The 19178-nt window shown below is 44.9% G+C and overlaps 1 protein-coding gene across 1 annotated transcript in view; it reads left to right on the top strand.

Moving 5' to 3' along the window:
- The first annotated feature begins 11513 nt into the window (after window positions 1-11513).
- Window positions 11514-19178, top strand: part of PARL (presenilin associated rhomboid like) — a 28018-nt gene continuing 20353 nt past the window's right edge. The window contains exon 1 of the mRNA XM_019735867.3: window positions 11514-11678. Coding sequence (XP_019591426.1) covers window positions 11554-11678 — 125 coding nt within the window. The 5' untranslated portion in view covers window positions 11514-11553. The remainder of the gene's footprint in view (window positions 11679-19178) is intronic.

Genomic DNA, 19178 nt, shown 5'->3' with positions numbered 1-19178 from the left:
AGGAATGGGCTTGGGGCAGCCAGGGCGGGCCCACCCCCACCCTAATACCCTGCACCACAAACACGTCCCTGCAGGGGAGGCAGAGCCTTGGTGTGCATGTGTGTACACAAAGGGGTCGACGCTTTGTGGGTCCAGGAGGGGATCTGAGCTACGTGACTAAAGTGGGAGTTTCTACAAGGAGGTAGACACAGGCAGGGAATGTCCAGTCCCCTGGGAAGCCAGAAGCCTTTCTCTACAGGTGGGGAAATGTCCTCCTCAACATCTCAGGCCTTTTATACCACCAACATTTGCACGTGCTGTTCCTGCTCTGGGATATCCTAACCCACACCCCTTCCCGCTCCATGAGAAACCACTGGTCCTTTCAGACTGAGGCCACCTGACCTAAGATGCCCTCCTTGGATCTCAGGCATAGCTAGTCCCTCTACCCTTTGCTCCAAGCTGTCACATACCTGCCCCACATTATGTTGTCGTTTAAATGGTGTCTGTCTCCCACACTTCTCTCTCTGAGCTCATAGGAGGTACTCAGTAAGCCTTTGTTGAGTGAATGAGTGAGGGATGAGAATGAATGAATGAGTCAGTGAGCGACTAGATACAAGATTCAATGAACCCTCAGGTTAGTGCTGTTTGCTTCCTCACTCTGATCCCTGTCCCTTGCTCTCAGGCAGACCCTTTGCCCCTCAGGTACCCATTGTCAGGTCCACAGCCAGAGTCATCAGGGCCCTCGTGTTTGGCTGCCGCTTTGTTTTGGAGCATCCATTCTTCCAGGAACTGACTCCAGCCGTGGACTTTGGCCTGGCCTTAATCAGCACCACATGGTATTGGGTAAGTTAGCCATCAGGGAGGCAAGTGGGCCACTGAACAGCTGGGGGCCCAGGGCAGGCAGGGGCTTCAGCCAGGGCTTAGCAGGGAGGGTAAGGGGTAGGCAAGAAGGCCACAGGGCCTGATTCTGGTGGCTTCTGCTCAGCCCAATGACAAGTCATAGCTTCAAACGTCCTTTGTTGTGGTTCAGCATGGACGTGTGGGCAGGGAGTCAGAGGCAGGTTCTAGCCCCACACACAGAGATCTGGGCCTGCAGCGTCCCAGCTGAGCACTAGGCTCAATCTCTGCTACCGCTGCTCTCATTTGTCGAGATTATTTTGGGGATATAGAAGGTCTCCAGATGACGAGCAGCCCTGGGATGCCCATGGCACACGCCCCAGCCCAATTTGGAGCCCCCAGTGCTGCTCTCAGCAGCTCTGACTCAGGGCCAGCTCCTGAGCGGCCCTGCGTGGGCCTGTCAGCTCATGGGTGTATGACCTGTTCCCCTGGGCCTTCTGCTGCCTCCCAGGACGCCAACAGAAGATATTTAGGTACCAGGAGGTTGTGCGGGGCTATATCCTCCAGGAGATGAGCAGGCACCAGCTCAGGGCCCCCAACACCCCCAAGGACTTCATCAGCTGCTACCTGGCCCAGACCACCCAGGTGGGACTGAAATGGCTGCAGAGGAAGGGAAAGGGCTGTACCTCGTTTCCAGACCATGGCCTCTTTTCCTCATCTCTGACTCAGTCTATAAGCTCTCAGAGCCTCCTGAAGCATCAGCCGTTAAGGGTTTTCCCTTCCTATCATTTCCCAGACCAAGGCTGGTTTCTGCAGACATGAGTATGGCGGGACGCAGAAGACCTGCCTAATGTCAAGGCCAAAACCCAAGGGCAGTCCTCACCTGAAACGCTGGTGTAGCCCTGGACTCAGACCCTCCTAAGAGGTCTGACCCTAGAGGAGTTCTGGTCCTACAAGTGTAGGGACCGGCCGGACACCAGTGCTCTGTTAGGAGAGAACTGCAGACCCAGAGCTGTTTCCCCCACCTGCCCACCCACCCAGCAGGTGACAGACGATCCTGTCTGCACATTCAATGAGGAGACCCTAATCCAGGTGGTGATCGACCTGTTTCTGGAGGCACCGACAGCACGGCCACCACCCTGTGCCAGGTACTCGTCTACACGGTCCAGCACGGAGCTGTCCAGAGTAAGGAGGCCTTGGTTATGCCCCGGCTTACTGCCCTGTGCCTGGTACCTTTGCTGTTACCCAGGGGCCTCTGGGCTACAGGCACCTGTTCCCGTTACTCTCTTTGGTCTGTGGCTGCTCTCATTGCTGTTGTAGAGGAAGCATTTTCGGCTTTGAGTCAGACAGGAGTGGCTTCTGGTCCCACCCTGCTACTTACGGTGCGATCTTGGGCAACTCATTCAACCTCTCAAAACCAGTATAAAATGGGGTGATATTATTTCACTCATTCAGTAATGATTCAGCGCCCACTAAGTGTCAGGCCCTGTGTTCATGTCCATCTCAAGATCACAATCACAGAAGAAAAGATGACTAGAGTTCTCTTGGGGACAAACTGGTTATCACCTAAGTTCAAATCCTGGCTCCACCAGTTTTCTAACCTTGGGTAAAAGTAGCTGTCCTGTCCGAGCCTCAGTTTTCCTATCTGTAAAGTGGAGACAACAGCTTCTACCCCATCAGACACTTTGTATATTGAGCATCTGGCACACAGAGGGTGGTCAAATCTGGATCCTTCCCCTTCCCTCCAGTCCCCCGTGGAGGAACAAACCCTGCAAAATCTTTTTCACAAGCTCTGCCTCAGAGAGGGTCTGGATGATAACATAGTAATTCCCGCTCTTTGCCAAAGCTTACTGTGTGCTAAGGGCTTTCAGCTGACTACATCATTCAGCTCTCACAACGGCTGACTGAGAGAGCCATGCAGATTCTAGATAAAAGATGTTGATTGAATTAGTTATCTATCGATCTTATTGTGTAACAAATTACCTCAAAACTTGGCAATTTAAAACAACAGCACTTATTAGCTCGCAGTTACTGTGGGTCAGGGATCTGTGTGCAGCTTAGCTGGGTGCCTCAGACTCAAGGTTTCTCATGATGTTATGATCAAGTTGTTGGCTGGGGCTGCAAGTAGCATCTGAAGGTGCTATGGATGCCAGGACCGGAAAGAACCCAAGCGGCACTCAGAGAGTTAGGAGAGTCAGCTTTATTACGCCGGTGGGCTCAGCGTGATCCTTCCCCAAAGACTGAGCCCCTAGCAAGGTTTTGAGCAGGTTTTTATGGGTTGGGGACTTCCTTGAGTTGGGGAAGTGGTACGAGTCATCTGGTGATTGGCTCGGGGTGTGGCTTGGAGGGGGTTATGTGGAAGTGGGCTGGGGCTTAGGCTGGGGACATCTCTCTCTGCTCGGGCCACTATCTTGGGTCAGTTCCACATGGCAGGGAATCATTTTAGGTCAGTTTCTCCATCAAAGGCGCCACTGGGGGAGGTTCCATTTCAGCTCACTCGTATGGCTATCTTCCGGCTTCATTTGTTCATGGGCTATTGGCTGGAGGCCACCCTCGGTTCCTTCATACTTGGGCCTTTACATAGGGCCCCTCGAAACATAGCAGCTGACCTCAGTTAGAGCAAGTGAGAGAGTACCCGAGACATAAGCTATTGTCTTTTTGTAACCTAATCTCAGCCCATCACTTTTGCCATATTCTATTTGTTAGAAGTAAGTCGTACATCCAGCCTACTTTCAAGTGGTGGGGATTTCATGAGGAGTGAATGCCAGCAGTTGAGGACCATTGGGAGGCATTTTAATGGTAACGTAGCACTGATGTGTAGGTGGCAAGGTTGACAGTTTAATGAAAACAAAACAGTCACTCATCTTGGTGCTCTGGTGCAGGGCGACCACTCTGTGGCTAGAAGTGGTGGCCAGAACCCCAAGCCTTTCCTCAGAAGGGGGCTTTGACTCAGCACTCTGTCCTGTCCTCAGCGGAAGCCTTGAAGGTGCATGAGGAGGGAAGGTGGGGGCCCCCGTCTCTGCATCACCGAGTCTTTGTTCAGTTCTCACAACCACGGTGCAGGGCCAACTTGACGCCTAAGGCCTTGCCAGGATGTGATTCGTAATTTATTACTAATTTGATCAGACTTGAGGTTCTTGCTTCCACACATTTCTTCTTCATGACAACCCTATCCTTTAGATGTTATTATCGTTATTCTTTTTGTTACAGACAGGGACACTTCAGCTTAGAGAGCTCAAGTAATTGCCCCAAATACACAGTTAGTAAGTGACTTAACAGTTTCAAATTCGTGTCCCTCTGATGCCAAAGATTTTGCTCTTTCCACCGACTCCCTGCCGTTCATATTGTTCCAAAGATGCCTCTCCAGGTAAGTAAATGAACCAATGTGTTAGATGAGGATGTTTTGCATTGTCTGTCTGTCTGCTGATTGGCTGATACTGAGCTGTCTGTGGTAATAATGGGCCAGCAAGTTTGTAGTTTGACAAAATATCTCCTGGAATGTGAGGATAGGACCATGTCATCAGCTCATCTTGTTGTTTGCAGGAGGATTTGGGCCCTGGTTGTCTAAAAGCTGTGCCACATTAGATCAAGTTAAAAGGGAGGGAACCAAGGTTCAGCTCTGCTTAATGCCACTTGGGGTTAGAAATTTTCTTATTAAGAGCCCATTCCTGCCAGTTTGATTCTAGGAGTTGTTATGTGATCAGAGCTCCAGGGGACCGTTAACAGCCTGGAATCAATATGGAGCTTTTCCAACTTGGGCGAGAAATGTTTCCTGAAAGTAGAATCAAAGCTTGACAGTAGATCATTAAATGTTACAGATATTCCTAAACTGTTCTGAACCACTGTGGCAACAGCAGTGGCGCCCCCACCCCCATAGCATTTCAAGCCTGTCTCTCCTCGGACATTCCATTTGATTGTGAGCTCCAAACTGCCATTTACTGGGAAGAAGCTGGGAAGAAACTGGCATAGAGTTCCCAGGGGATACCCAACAGGCAGACGGCTCTTTCATTTTAGGGAGCGGGAAGGTTGTCCTTTCTGTGCGCTGGACTGGCTATGCTCTGAGCCTGTCCCATGAATTAAGATCAGTCAGTCACTTTGCAAGGAGTCCAGAACATGACCCAGAACAGGATATAAATAATTCTGGAGGGAAAAGAGCATCTTGCCAGAGCCTCTGCATCTGAGGGAGATTACTAAGAACTATTGTAATGCAAAGGTTACCTCATCCCAGGTAGGGAAAACAGGGCGAAATTCCCAGGACTCTAATTGTGTATAACTCACAAGGAAGCAGCAAAAACATGTACCTCCCAAACCCTCTGCCAAAAACTACCGAGTGACCAAGACTGGATGCCTGTCGTTTTGGACGACCAGCATCAGGTCCTTCTGCCTGCAATACTGCAACTAAGAAAAACTTAAAAATAAAAATAAAACTGCTTTCTGAAAGCATTTGCATTGTTGGTATTTCTGCATTCTTTATTGGCTTCTGTTTGGGTTGCAGTCTTTAAACTCTGCTGAGGTTTTCGGGTTTGTTTTCAATTTCAAGATACTTTGTCAAAACCTAGAATCGTGTGGCTGAATCGTGCAGCCAATCCTCTGATCCCGACAGGGATGGCTGATTTAATTCTCTGGTGTTCGTTAAGTGAGCCTTCCTCAGAGCTCCTGGAGCTGAGTGCCCCAGGTCCCAGGGTCATCACCAAGCCCCTCCTGGCTCCACTTTGGCCTCCTGGTGAGTGCAAGTAGAAGGAGTGACACACAGGAGCCTTCGGCTTCTCTCTGCTGCCATCTGATCAGTTGGATTCTCTTTCCATTCACTCACTTCTCCTTTGAGATAGCGTGAGGGTTAGGCTTCGCCTTCTCCTCTCCCCAATCCTAAAAAGGAAGCTTCTGTCTCCTCTCCTTATTATTCAGTCTTTCTTCCGTTTCGTCTTCCATTCCATTCTCTCTCTCTCTCTCTCTCTCTCTCTCTCTCTCTCAATGTTTGTTGCCCTGTCCAGAACTTGGTCCTCTCTAGCCACGCCCACAGCTTCTGGAATTCTCCGAAGGGGGCAGCAGCCATCTCTGGCCTAGGTTGGGAGTTTTTAGGATGGGGTGGGTGGCCCTTAGCCAGGAGAGTGTAATGCTCAGCCAGGTCACTGAGGTGAGCCTGGATGGAGGGAACCCCGACAGGGTCTGTCTGATGAATCTCCTTGAGGCCCCCCACCCCCTGGCCACTCTTACCAGCGTGTGGGGTGCTCTCCAAGCTCACTTCAGTCGAGTGTCGGGGCTGGGTTCTGGGCCAGCTGAGGCTCCCTGAGCCAAACCAGCTCCTCTCTACAGGGCACCATCATCTTACCCTACCTGGCCTCTCTGCTCTATGACGCTGAATGTTGGGAGACCCCCACCCCCAACAGTTCAACGTCCTGGACAAGGATGGAAACTTTCTGCTCAATGAGGCCTTCCTGCTGTTCTCTGCAGGTACTGGGCACAGCACTGGGCCATTGGTGTTGGGTAGGGGGTGTGGTGGAACAGACACAGCGACTCCTGTCACCTTCTAACCTTTTGCTCCACTTACAGGGCATCAGGTGTGCCCAGGGGACCAGCTGGCTCAGATGGAGCTCTTCCTGATGTTTGCCACCCTCCTCAGGACCTTTTGGTTCCAACTTCCAGAGGGGAGCCCAGGCTTCAAGCTGGAGTACATCTTTGGGGGCACTCTGCACCCCAGCCCCAGAAGATCTGTGCAGTGCTCCGTCTGAGCTGCCCCAGTCCAGGTCCTAAGGAGGAGGGCCTGTAGCCACCTGGGGGTCTGAAGACCTGTACCCTACAGTCCTTTCTCAGTGTCTCTCAGCTCCTGCAAAGTTGGAGAAGAACAGGGGTTCACCCAGCTCAGCTGCATATGGTTCCCCCAACACAAGCTCTGCAGAGTAACACTGGAGAGTATACTTAGTAAGGATTCTACAACAGTAGCTCAGTTTCGGTAGTTCAGTTCGTAAGGTAGGTTAGTAGTTATGATTTGGCAGGGAAGGATTTTACAAGGTTAGTTAAAGTTTGGCATTGATTCATTGCACAAGATTAATTTGGGAAGTCGTCTCACAAGGTAGCCGCTAAGCAGGTTCAGAGCGAACAGCATTCCAGCAAAACTGTGAACATACCACTGCATCCAAATACTATTGATATTGGAGCCTGATAAACAGAGCCCTGGACAGCTTATTTTCTGGCCTCTCCTGCCCTCTCCTGACCAGAAGGAAGAACTGCAGGTCCCTGCAGACAGGACAGGGAAAGAGCTCCCCTAGTCTTTCTGTAGGAGGCAAAGCCAGCAGCCAATGCAATTGTTTCCAACAAGTTCTCCACCAAGGACTCCCTTTACTTCCTCCCAAGGTGCCCCCAGTTTTGAAACATTGTGTCTCCAGACAAGTCTTGTTTATTTAAAAAGAACAACTTGTATTAAGGAAGTGCAAATTAAAATCAAAATACAATACCCCTACACACCTATTAGAATTGCTAAAAACAAAACCTGACAATCCCAAGTACTGGAAGTATCACACACTGCTGGAGGGAATATAAAATGGTACAACCACATTGGAAAACAGTTTGGTAATTTCTTGGACAATTAAACATTATACCATGCAACCCAGCTGTCTCTCACCAAGGTATTTAACCAAAAGAAATAAAAATATATTTTCATACCAAAACTTACTGTATGAATTCATTTCTAGATACTCTTGAAAAGGCAAAACTATAAGACATAAAACAGATAAGTGGTTGCCAGTGTCTGGGAACAGGGTTATGGGTTGACTATAAAAGGACACAAGGTTACTTTCTGGATGATGGAAATTTTCTGTATCTTGATTGGGGTGATAGATTCGTGGAACAGAATGGAGAACCAGAAATAAATCCACCCCTATATGGTCAATAAATCTATGACAAAGGAAGCAAGAATTTACAATGGGGTAAAGATAGTCTATTCATTAAATGGTGTTGGGAAAACTGGACAGACACATGCAAAAGAATGAAACTGGGTCACTATCTTACACCATATATAAGAATAAACTAAAACTAGATTAAAGACAAATGTAAGACCCCAAACCATAAAACTCCTAGAAGAAAAAATAGGCAGTAAACTCTCTGGTATTGCTTAGTTTTATATATATATGTGGTATATGTCTCCTAAGGCAAGGGAAACAAAAGAGAAAAAAAAACAAACGGGACTACATCAAACTAAGGAGTTTTTGCACTGTGAAGGAAACCATCAACGAAACAAAAAGACAACCTGCTGAATGAGAGATGATACTTGCCAATGATATGTCCGATACAGTGTTAATATCCAAGATCTGTAAAAAATTCATACAATCTGATTAAAAAATGGACAGAGGACCTGAATAGACATTTCTCTAAGGAGCACATACAGATGGCCAACAGACATATGAAAAGATGCTCAATGTCACTCATCAGCAGGCAAATGCTAATTAAAACTACAGTGAGATATCATCTCACAACCTCTCAGAATGGCTACCATAAAAAAAAAATCAACAAACAATAAGTTAGCCTGACACACTTTTATGGATGCTGGTAGAAAACACAAGAATTTGGGGTCAGCGGTGAAGGACAATTTATTGCTCACAGCAACAGCATTAGCCAGTGTCAGCATTTCTGTGTCGGTTCCCTGAGTTCCAATTCCCACGGGGCAAATAACTCAAAGAGGGTAAATGGCACCTGCACACTCAATAGGTTTCATTATAGGAGAGGAATGCTGACTTTAGAGAACTGGAATCTTTTATAATGGTCAGTAAGCCTGCCTTTGCTCTGTAGGGCAATACTATCTCTTTCTTCCAACGTATTATAGACTGAATTGTGTCCCCTTAAAATTAAAAATTCGTATGTTGAAGACCTACTCCCCAACGTGATGGTATTTGGAGCTGAGGCCTTTGGGAGATAATTAGGTGTAGATGAGGTAAGACAGTGGGGCCCTCCTGATGGGAATAGTGTTCTTACAAGAAGAGACACCAGAGAGCTTGCTCTCTCTCTCTCTACCACTTAAGGACACAGGAAGAAGTCAGCAGTTTGCAACCAGGAAGAGAGCTGTCACCAGAACTTGACCCTGCTGGCACTTTGATCTCAGACTGCCAGCCTCCAGAACTGTGAGAAATAAATTCTGTTGAGTAAGGCACCCAGTCTATGGCTTTTCCTATGACAGTCCAAATAGACTCAGATGCAAGGAAACCTGCCCTTTGCTGGACAGGAAAACATCTTCATCTTCCAAGGCTGTTTGCTTGCTTACCGCTTACTATTAAATGGTAGATAACTCAAGTTCAGTGTTCTTCAGTTGAGATACACATCCCCTGCATGTTCAACATCCATCTGGCCCATTACCTTGGAGAACAAGGGGAACCCATGCAAACATGATGCTCATGCTGCTTGTTGTGCCCTGGGTAACAGCCTTGTCTCTGACCCAGGAGTCTCCTGTTTCTGTCAGTATCCAAACTTACTAGCTTGCAAATAGACTAAAATCAAATCCCAACGTTGACACCTATGGTGTGGGGACAGAGCCAGGAGTGCAGTTTCCAGGCTCTCGGGCTCATGTGGAAAGGTGCTGCCTCGGGTAGTAAATGGCCATCAACTGTGATTGGATGTCCATCAGCTGTGGCTAGTTGGCTGTCAGCTGTAACCAGTGAGCCATCGGCCACTAATATAACTGCCGTGGCTATGCTACCAGCGGATGGTGGCTGGCAAGCACAGATTGCAGTTAGCAAGTGAGGTGGGTTGGCAGAGAAGCGGACGGTAGGCTGCAGATCATGTGGCTCCTGCTTCCTGTGTCTCCAACCCAGCCGCCAGCGAGAATATAATGGTATGACTCCCCTACCTATGGCTCTGTGGGTGTTCCTTTTTGGCCTCACCATATCCTGCGTTCTTGTGCAGGGAGCGGGACCAGAGACCCCGCATGACACCCTGCATGACATATGCAAAGCCAAAGTGAATTTATTTTAGTTTCTCAAACAAATGATGCCCTGGAAGACATCACAAATGCTATTCTCTCTAAAACATTCGGCCCTGCTTTCCTCTTGGTGACCTCCATTAGTTTCTCTGGGAAGCCCTGCCCTCCGCCTCCCATTCCCCGTCCGTCGACTGTGTTATTTCCTCCTCCTGTAAACTCCTACAGAGCCTTCTGCTCCATTGATCATAGCATTTCTCCCCGTGTATTGTAATGGGCTGTTTATTTACTTGGTCTCTTCTCCCCCAATAGAGTAGGGTCTCTGTGAGGTCGGAGACAGTGTCTTTTAAAATACATCCCAGGTTTAGTACACTGCCTGGCATACTGTAGGTACACTTAACAAGCATTTACAGAATGGGGTGCTATTATAGTGATATGCGCAGAGCAGTATAAAAGCACAAAGGAAGGTCATGCAAATTAGAGTGAAGGTCTAGGGAAGGTCTTAAAGGAAACCAGAATATGTCGCCCCAAAACATACCTCTTTGACAGAAAAGTTATTTTGAGCTGAAGGCAATTAAGAAGCAGTAATGCCGACATTGTTCCCACTTTTCTGTCTAAAAGCAGGAAATAAAGATACCTTTTCCTAGAGGCAGACCCTTTAAGCCCAGAGGCCAGAGACCAGGAACCAGAGCAATGAGCAAACAAACCTTGTTAAACTAACTCTTATCCTTCTAGTTAAGATAAGGATTACCCAGTCCCAGGTGGACTACCCCTTCACTCCACTGTCTTGTGAATTACTCACAAATTACTGTTTCATTGTCTAGAAGGTATAAAAGCTTCTTGCTCTGGTCACTTTATTTAATTCTGTGAAGATTCCCAAGTACATGCAAAAATTCAATAAAATGTGTATCCTTTTCTCCCCTTAATTTGTCATTGTCAGTTAATTTTCAGACCTGGTTAGAGACCCTAAGAGGGTCCAGCAAAACTTTTTCCTCCTCTACAGCTTTGTAGAAGCTGTAGTTGTGTAGACAGTTGTGGTTGGCCTGAAGACACGTTGGTTAGGTAGGCTGAGCAGGGAGAGAAGGTAAAGGTGTCTCCAGCAGAGAGAATGGTGTGTGAACTCGGGAGAAATAGGAACTTGGGAGAAGTTTCATTTCAGAAACTGCAGATGACTAAGTACGGCTGCAGCTAGGGTCTGAGGGAAGGATGCGGTGGCAAGAAATAAAGCTGACTGACAGATAGCAAGGTCTGAGTCATGAAGTTTGAATTTTATCTAGAATACAGATTTTCATTTCATGCTTAGATTTTTTGTTAAAGATATGAGGCACATCCTTTTAAGTGTCATAATGAAATGGAGAGACGCAGAAAAGCCGAGTGGTAATTTAAGAAATCTTGGGTTGCAATGCTGTTTCCTCCACTCACTTTCTGAACCTCTGAGCCACTGCAAAACAGTAAAAATACCAACCTCAAGGGTTTGGCGGGGGAGGGGGGAGATTAATACAATAACTTTAGGGAAAGTGCCTGGTGCAGGGCATTACTCAGTAAATGCTAGTATTCCCTCCGGGCCTCATCTGCAAACGGGTTGGAGGCTCCTCCATGCCTGTCCCAGGTCCCGGCTTACGGATGCGGGGGATGGTCGGCCCGGCGGCGGCGCGGCCCGCGGCCCGCGGCCCTCGGGGGGGGGGGGGGGGGGGGGGGGGGGTCCGGCCTCGGCTCAGCCGCGCGGTGGCGCTCCAGGCTGCTGCTCGGCGCTCTATGGTTCTTCCTTCGCCCCGGAAGTGGTTCCGTGGCAGGGGTGGGTAAGGTCGGGCCATGGTGGGGCAGAGGTTGGGAAGATGGCGTTGCGAGGCTGGGCGCACAGAGGTTGGGGCTGCGGCCAGGCCTGGGCGCCCCCCGGGGGCGGCCGCAGTTACGAGGAGCTTTCCGCGGCCCTAGCCCCGCCGCGGCTGCTCGGACGCAGGTAATGACCACCGCTGCCGGCTTCGTGCCTCTCGGACCCTTCGCTCCGGCCACGCATCCTCGGGCGGAGGCCCGGCTCACCCGCTCTCCTCACCTGCCCCTTCCTCTCTCCCGCCCCCGCTGTGCTCTCGCCTCCGTCCGGCCCTCGCTTCCCGCCGCGCACCCCGCCCCGGCGCCGGGAGCCCCGCAGTCGCCTTTCCCATCGGGAGCGACTTGACGGGAAGGGGAACTGAGCTGAGGGCTCAGTGCGCGCCACGCCTCGTATCCCTGCGAGGAAGGTACTGGACCCACGACAAACACGTTTTTGATCTTATTATTCGTGAAGCATTTTTGTTTTGTTTTGTTTTTTAAAAAAGTATAGTTGACATGTAATATTATATTAGTTCTAGGTGTACAGCACTGATTCTGCGTTTGTTTGCCTTACAGCACGATCACAACAATATGCCTAGTAACCATCAGTCACTGCACACAGTTAAGATATTACTGGCTACATGCCTGTGCTGTGCGTTACATCCCCGTGCCTTGTTTGTTTTATACCTGGAAGTTTGTGCCTCTTATTCTTCCTCACTCCTATCACCCATCCCTACACTTATTTTTTAAGTGAAACTGTTACGCAACCGGTAGAATAGTAGAGCTGAGATTTTATTTTCTGTCAGCCTGTATCAAACTTATGTTCAACAAAAGATGGAGTCAGAGGAGGATATCATTTTTGCCTCGTGCAATCATAGGAGACGCTTTTCTGTTGAAGAATTGAGACAGTGGCATGTTTGGATTGCAGATGATGTGGAAAGAAAATTAGTCTTCCTGAGTAGAAGCTGTATGAAGACTGTGGTTTAGCAGTATTTGCTGCTTTTGCATTTTAATAATTCTAAATTGAGAGAAGAGAGAAGTCCCTCAACTGTCCAAGATTCTGATATGTATTTGACTCTGCTTTTTGTCCGTTTTTTTAAATCCATAGTTTCCACCCAATTTCTGACTTGGTTAGATTGTGCCTTGGAATGCACGGGATAGGTGGTAGTAGCAAGGAACTTGAGCGTTTATTAACAACAGGGGCTCCAGCTGGTGGTACATAATTGAGGCTCCAATGTGGTGGAGTCATTATCTAATCTTCAGGATCACCCGGAATGTTTGTAGAATGTATTATTTCCCAGGCCCCACCCTTAGAAGGAGCCCGGAGTGGAAGAACCTGTAGTTCTAATAAGTGCTCTGGGTGAATCAGTTCAGGGATTTGTGAAAAACATGCATACATTGTACCTTGACTTCATGGTACACTGTAACTGTTCCTTAACTTCATGATACATTGTAACATGAAATGTGAGGCACCATTCTTAAACTCCTGGGGAGATGGGGAATGAGAAGGGACATGTGGAGGTGGTGATAGATTTCAGTAGTCCTGATTCCATTGTCTTCTCCAAATCCCAGTTGAAATTGCATGTTTGAGGGGGAACAAAAATGAGTATGGCAACAAGTGGATTAAATTAAATAGTAAAGATATGCGTTAGGAAGGGAAAGCAAAAGAAAAACGATTGAGGAACCGCCAGTAAAAATTGGAGACCATTTGAAAAAAAACAAACGAAGAAAGATGTGATATTGATTTAGCATCTGATTTTTTAGTGTTTGCTATTTCTGTGTAGTTTGAAACCGACAGTTTTGTGGTTGCATAGAAGCGTGCGTCCCAAGGGGATGTAGGTAGGTAAGGCTGACGTGGAATATATGCCTACTTGCCTCTGGAAATAAGCACTTAATAGGGAGCATGAGTTACCATATGTCACTCTTAGGTTTGCTTTGACTTCCTGTGCTTCTGAAATCAGTATGCAGAAGAATGAAGTTAGAGATACGGTTAAAAAGCAGAGTTCTGGGCCCATTCATTATTCTGAAGTAATAGACCTGAAGAAATTGTATTTTTTACTAGCACTGCAGGTGGTGATAGAAACGTTGGGCAAACAGCAGGCCCAAGGCAGCCCACCAGCCAAGCAGTTTTTACATTTTAAAGTGTTGCAAAACAAAATAATATGCAACAGATTTAAGTTGTTCTTCACATTGACTGAAATACAGAGGGTGCCAAAAACATATATACGATTTTAAGGAAGGAAAAAACTGTGTATTAAAGTTGTAATACTCAATATATACTGATAACAAAAGATGAATACAAGTCATGTGTATACATTTTTTTGGCACCCCAGTACCGTGTTTCCCCAAAAATAAGACCTGGTCGGACAATCAGCTTTAATGCGTCTTTTGGAGCAAAAATTAATATAAGACCCAGTATTATCTTCTATTATTTTAGACCCGGTCTTATAATAAAATAAGACTGGGTCTTATATTAATTTTTGCTCTAAAAGATGCTTTAGAGCTGATTGTCCGGCCAGGTATTTTCGGGGAAACACAGTATTTACTATCTGGCCCTTTACAGAAAAAGGAACATCTCACTTAGGCTCTGTAGAAGTTTTGCCATTATCAAACTTCTGTCAGCACTTCTGAAAAATGGTTTAGGCTTGAAAGAGTCTGCATAATTTGTCAGTTGTATGGCGTTATCTAATAGAAGAAAATAGTTGATTGTAGCACTTACATGGAGCTTAAATTTTTTAGATTGGGATGTCAGTCTTAACCTATATTTAGTTAAAATACTTGACAAACTAGTAAATCAAGTATTTTCAGTTATTTTCCCTGTTTAATTCAACATCTGTTAACTCAGGATGGGTTTTAAGAAAATAGTTTTGGCATGCAAGAGTTTATGTAGAATTCCCCCCTCCCCTAAATACTTCAAATGCATCTTATTTTCTTTAAGTGAAATGAACCTTTTGTGTGGATGCTTGGATACATCTTGTCTCCATTGTTACATTAGGCCATTTCTACTCAGTTTATTCACACGAATCTTTAGTAACAGACGTTAGTGCTGATTTGTGCACATATCTGAGTTACATTGCTTTTATCCTCACGTTGTTAACAACAAATCTGGTTTTTAAGTCACCCTACCTCAGTCACCCTTAAGCCAACAAATATAAGATATGACTTTTTCTATGTAAAAGTTATGGGATCATATTTTAAAAAACTGAACCATAACAATTGTATAGCTAATGGTAAGTGAAATATTCATGAGAGCTTCCCGGTTTGAGCACATGAGATTGCTTTCATTGGCAAGAATCGCTAGTTATTGGCAAGACCAAAGCAGCAAAGCTAAAAGGCCTGTCTTCATGAGTGTTATACTCATATACCTCTAGTGACCGTCTCCATTTTGTGTTTCACTTTTTTACTGATCTTATTTTAGATAAGTCACTTATGAAGTCATTTATTTTTGCATCCACTCACATGTTCTCTGTCACATATTCTTTGACTTTTTTTGTAAACAATGCTTTAAAAATGCAAAAGCCATTCTTTGCTGGAGGGCCAAATCCACCCTCCTGGGCATAGTGTGTCAATCCATAAGTTAGGAGCTGGTTTAGAAATGCAGAATCTCAAGATTTACCGCACCCCAGACCTATTGAAGTAGAATCTGATTTTAACAAGATCCCCAGGGGATTTGTATGTACTCTGAGGTTTTTCTCAACTCTAGCTGCACATGAGAATCACTTTGGGGAGCTCTTAAAAATTACTGATGCCTCAGTCCCACCCCTGGAGATTCTAATTTCACTGGTATGAAGTGGAGCCGTGGTATTTCTACGTAAGTACAGCGTACCTCAGGAATCTTGCAGTTTATGTTCCAGACCACCATAATATTGCAATAAAGCGAGTCTTAATATTTTTGGCTGGTAGAGAGTCTTGCCTTCAATTTGTAAAACATGCAACATCTGTGAATGCAATAAAGTGAAACAATACAATGAAGGTATGTCTATATTTTTAAGAGCTCACCAGGCAATTCTAATGTGTAGTGTAGGGGAGGAAAAGCTGTTTTGCCTCTACCAATCTTAGGTTCATTTGCTGGGGCCCGGTAAGTTAGGCTGACAAAAGACGGATTACAGGAGAAAAACAAGTTTATGAACATATGCGTTGTGCATACCCATGGGAGTACTCAGTGTTGAGTAACCCAAGGGGGTGGTTAGAATTTGGACTTATATAGCATTTTAACAAAAGAACCACAGAGTTTTAGAAAAATGACAAAGGCAAAGGACTTTGAGTTTCTAGGACAGCAAATTGTGGGAAGATAATATATGAGGGAACTAATGGAAGATAAGGATTAATTAGTAAAGTTTGTTATGTAGATTCCCTGGTGCCTTCTCTGGGCTCCTAAAGGTTTAGAGTTGTCTCATGATTAACTTCTGTCCTTCCTGTTAGAGAAGGGAGAGTGGGTGTGTCTTTACAAGTTTATATCCTCCTTTCAGGCAAATGGGCAGGGCAGGCAGAGAGCTTTTCTTTTTTTTTTCCCTTCAAATTATTCAGAATAAAACTAACAATCATTCTTGACTCCATCTAACAGATAATTAATGATCTTTGTTAGGGACTGGGCTTGGTGGTAGAGATACAGTAAATGCAAAAGTGATAATCGTTGTGGCACAGGCAATAATTGAGATGAATGTAAGTGTATACTAAATGTACTCCATTCAGTATACACTTAACACTCATCTCAATTAGGAGTACAAAGGAGACACCTGCCTGGGAGAGAGAAGGAAGGCTTCCTGGACGAGGAGGTAAATGAACTGATTTCTGAAGGGCACAAGAAGTTAACACAGGGAAGTATACCAGAACAAGGGAGTAGCATTGCTGACTTTGATGGAGTGATAAAAATGATTGGGGGGTTTAAAGCAGGAAAACGATATTATATTTGTACTTAGTAAAATGTGGAGGATGAATTGGAGTTAGGCAGTATTGGAAACAAATGAGATCTGTTAGGAAACGGTAGAATATTCTAGGCCAGATGGGATGAGCTAAGGAGTTGTATTGGAATTAGGGAGACATTTTGGACCTCTGAGAGGGCATTTGAGGAACCATTGAATGTTTGAGGAGGAGTAATACGAGGAAAGAAGAACATGCAACATGTTAAAACAAAATGTTGGAAGTTAAGTAAGCTGTTAAGTAAGGCACGAGGTAAGAGACTACACTAGGAATGAAAAGAAATATTTTTTATTTGACAGAGTTGGGTTTTAATTGGATGGTAAGAATAAAGAAGAGAGAGAGCACTCCAAAATGACTTCAGGATTTTTAACCTCAGTGATTGAGAGAACTGTGGTCCCATTGAAAGAATAAGGAAGTCAGAAAATGGGGCGGTTTGTAGAGGTGGATGAGTTCCATTTGGAATATTAAAGTAATGGGGAGCATATCAAAGTGGAAATAAGTAAATATGTAGTTGGAAATACAAAACAAGAAAATTAAGGTTAGGACTACAGAAATATATGTGAATCATTTACTTGCTTAGAAGTCATTCAGGCCACAGAAATGAATTTTGTTTTTTCCCCAAGGGTAACATAATAGTAGGTTTAATAAAATGTTAAAACCGATGCCTTCCCACCAGCAGTGTACAAGGGTTCCAATTTCTCCACATTCTCAATAATGTTGGCTTTTTTTTTTAATAGTCATCCAACAGGTGTGAGAAGATATTGTGGTTTTGATTGACACGATTAATAATGGTGAACATCTTTCCATATACATGTTGGCCATTTGTATGTATTCTTTGTCTATTCAAGTGTTTAGCATTTTTGAAATCATGTTATTAGTTTTTTTGTTACTGAGTTTTAAGAGTTCCTTATATAGTTTGGAAATTAACCCTTTATTAGATACTCGTTTATCATTTTCAAATATTTTCTCCTGTTCCATAGGTGGATTTTCACTCTTGATTGTTTCTTTTGCTGTGCAGAAGCTTTGTAGTTTGATGTACTCCCACTTGGCTATTTTGGCTTTTGTTGCCTGTGCTTTTAGTGTCATATTCATGAAATCATTGCCAAGACCAGCGTCATGAAACTTTGCCCCCATGTTTTCTCCTAAGATTTTTCCATTTTTAGGTTGCACATTTAAGTCTCTTAGCTATTTTGAATTAATATTTATGTATGATATAAGGGCCCAACTTCATTTTTTTTGCATGTGGATATCCAGTTTTCCCAACACCACTTATTGAAGAGACTCTATACACATTGTATGTTCTCATCACCCCGTAAAAGATCAGTTGACCACATATACGTGGATTTATTTCCGGGCTCTCTATTCAGTTCCACTGGCCTATATATCTGTCTATGCCAGTGCTGTATGGTTTAGTTTTGTTTATCAGTCTCAATGTGGCCTCTTCCGTATATCCTTAGTTATAGGAGTTCTGTTCAGCTAGTCTTTGAAGTGTTTCTCGAGGTTGATTGTCTTATAATTTAGTTGCCATTTTAATGTGATCATGGGATGAGGCAGACATAGCATTTACCTATTCTCCCATCTTGGACCTTCTCCTGAATTTATTCGTTTGTTTGACCAAAGTGTTTTAGGAGCTGGGTTGCAAAGATGGGAAGGCCTGTCTGATTTCTGCTTTCAAGGAGCTTTGTGTCTAGAAGGACACTATGTTTACAAAGTACAATGAGCACAAACAGGAAGGGGCCTCTATGTTGTCTACTTTGGGGAAGTTACAGTTTTACAAAAGAAAAAGAAATGCTTCAGGAATTTATATGGGTTGAGTTTGAATGGGGATCCTGTAAAGGAACAATTGGAGCCTTTGAGCGTATCTGTCATTAAGGAATAGAAGAGAAAGGGAAGCCATCAGGACAGTGAATCTGAGAGCAGGGAGAGCAGGCTTAGAGGAGCTGGCCGCCCAGGTGTGATCATAGTGTGAGGTGTGTGGAGGAGGGCGAGCTATATAGGGACTCAAAAGACAAAACCCTTTGCAAAACATTTGGTGGGTGTCCCCCAAACTGGTAGTGAAATAAATAGGTGGGGAAAATCCATCACTTTTTAATGGTCAGTACTTATAAAAGGAAATAGTTATTTGAATTTGGAGTGACTTCAAGGATAATATGTTTAAATGTTTGCTCTGAAAATTGACAAAACTTCAAACAAAATAAGTCATTCTCTGCTAATTCAAACTGACAACTTGGAGTTCTTCATCTTTTTTTTCTTTTTCAGATCCATTTTCCTTTATTTTGCTTTTTCATTTAAAAATTATTTTTAGTCATAGTTGACATACAATATTATATTAGTTTCAGGGGTACAACATAGTGATTAGACATTTATATACCTTCCGAAGTGATCACTGCAAGTCAGCCGTATGTCACCATACGTAATTACTGTATTACTGACTATATTTTCTATGTTGTACATTACATCACTGTGACTAATTTTATAACGCAGTTTGTACTTCCTAATCTCCTTCACCTTTATTGCCCATTCCCCACTCCCCTAGAGTTCTCCAGTTTTTTACAGGACTGCAAACTCTGTGTGGTGGATGGATACAAATTATTTTGTTGATTGATACACAGTAACTGCACAAATAAGTTCCCTCTAAAGTTGCTGTAGTTTGTGTCTCTCCTTTTCCAGAAGGCACAATTCAGTGATTTGACTTCTACCTGGAACTAGGAGTTTTGGTTTCTTTTGGGCT

The sequence above is a fragment of the Rhinolophus sinicus genome, chromosome 17, assembly GCF_057876585.1.
Source record: "Rhinolophus sinicus isolate RSI-liver-muscle chromosome 17, RSI-T2T, whole genome shotgun sequence".
Taxonomy (NCBI): domain Eukaryota; kingdom Metazoa; phylum Chordata; class Mammalia; order Chiroptera; family Rhinolophidae; genus Rhinolophus; species Rhinolophus sinicus.
The sequence above is the reverse complement of the archived record's forward strand: the minus strand, read 5'-3'. Positions and strand labels throughout refer to the sequence as shown.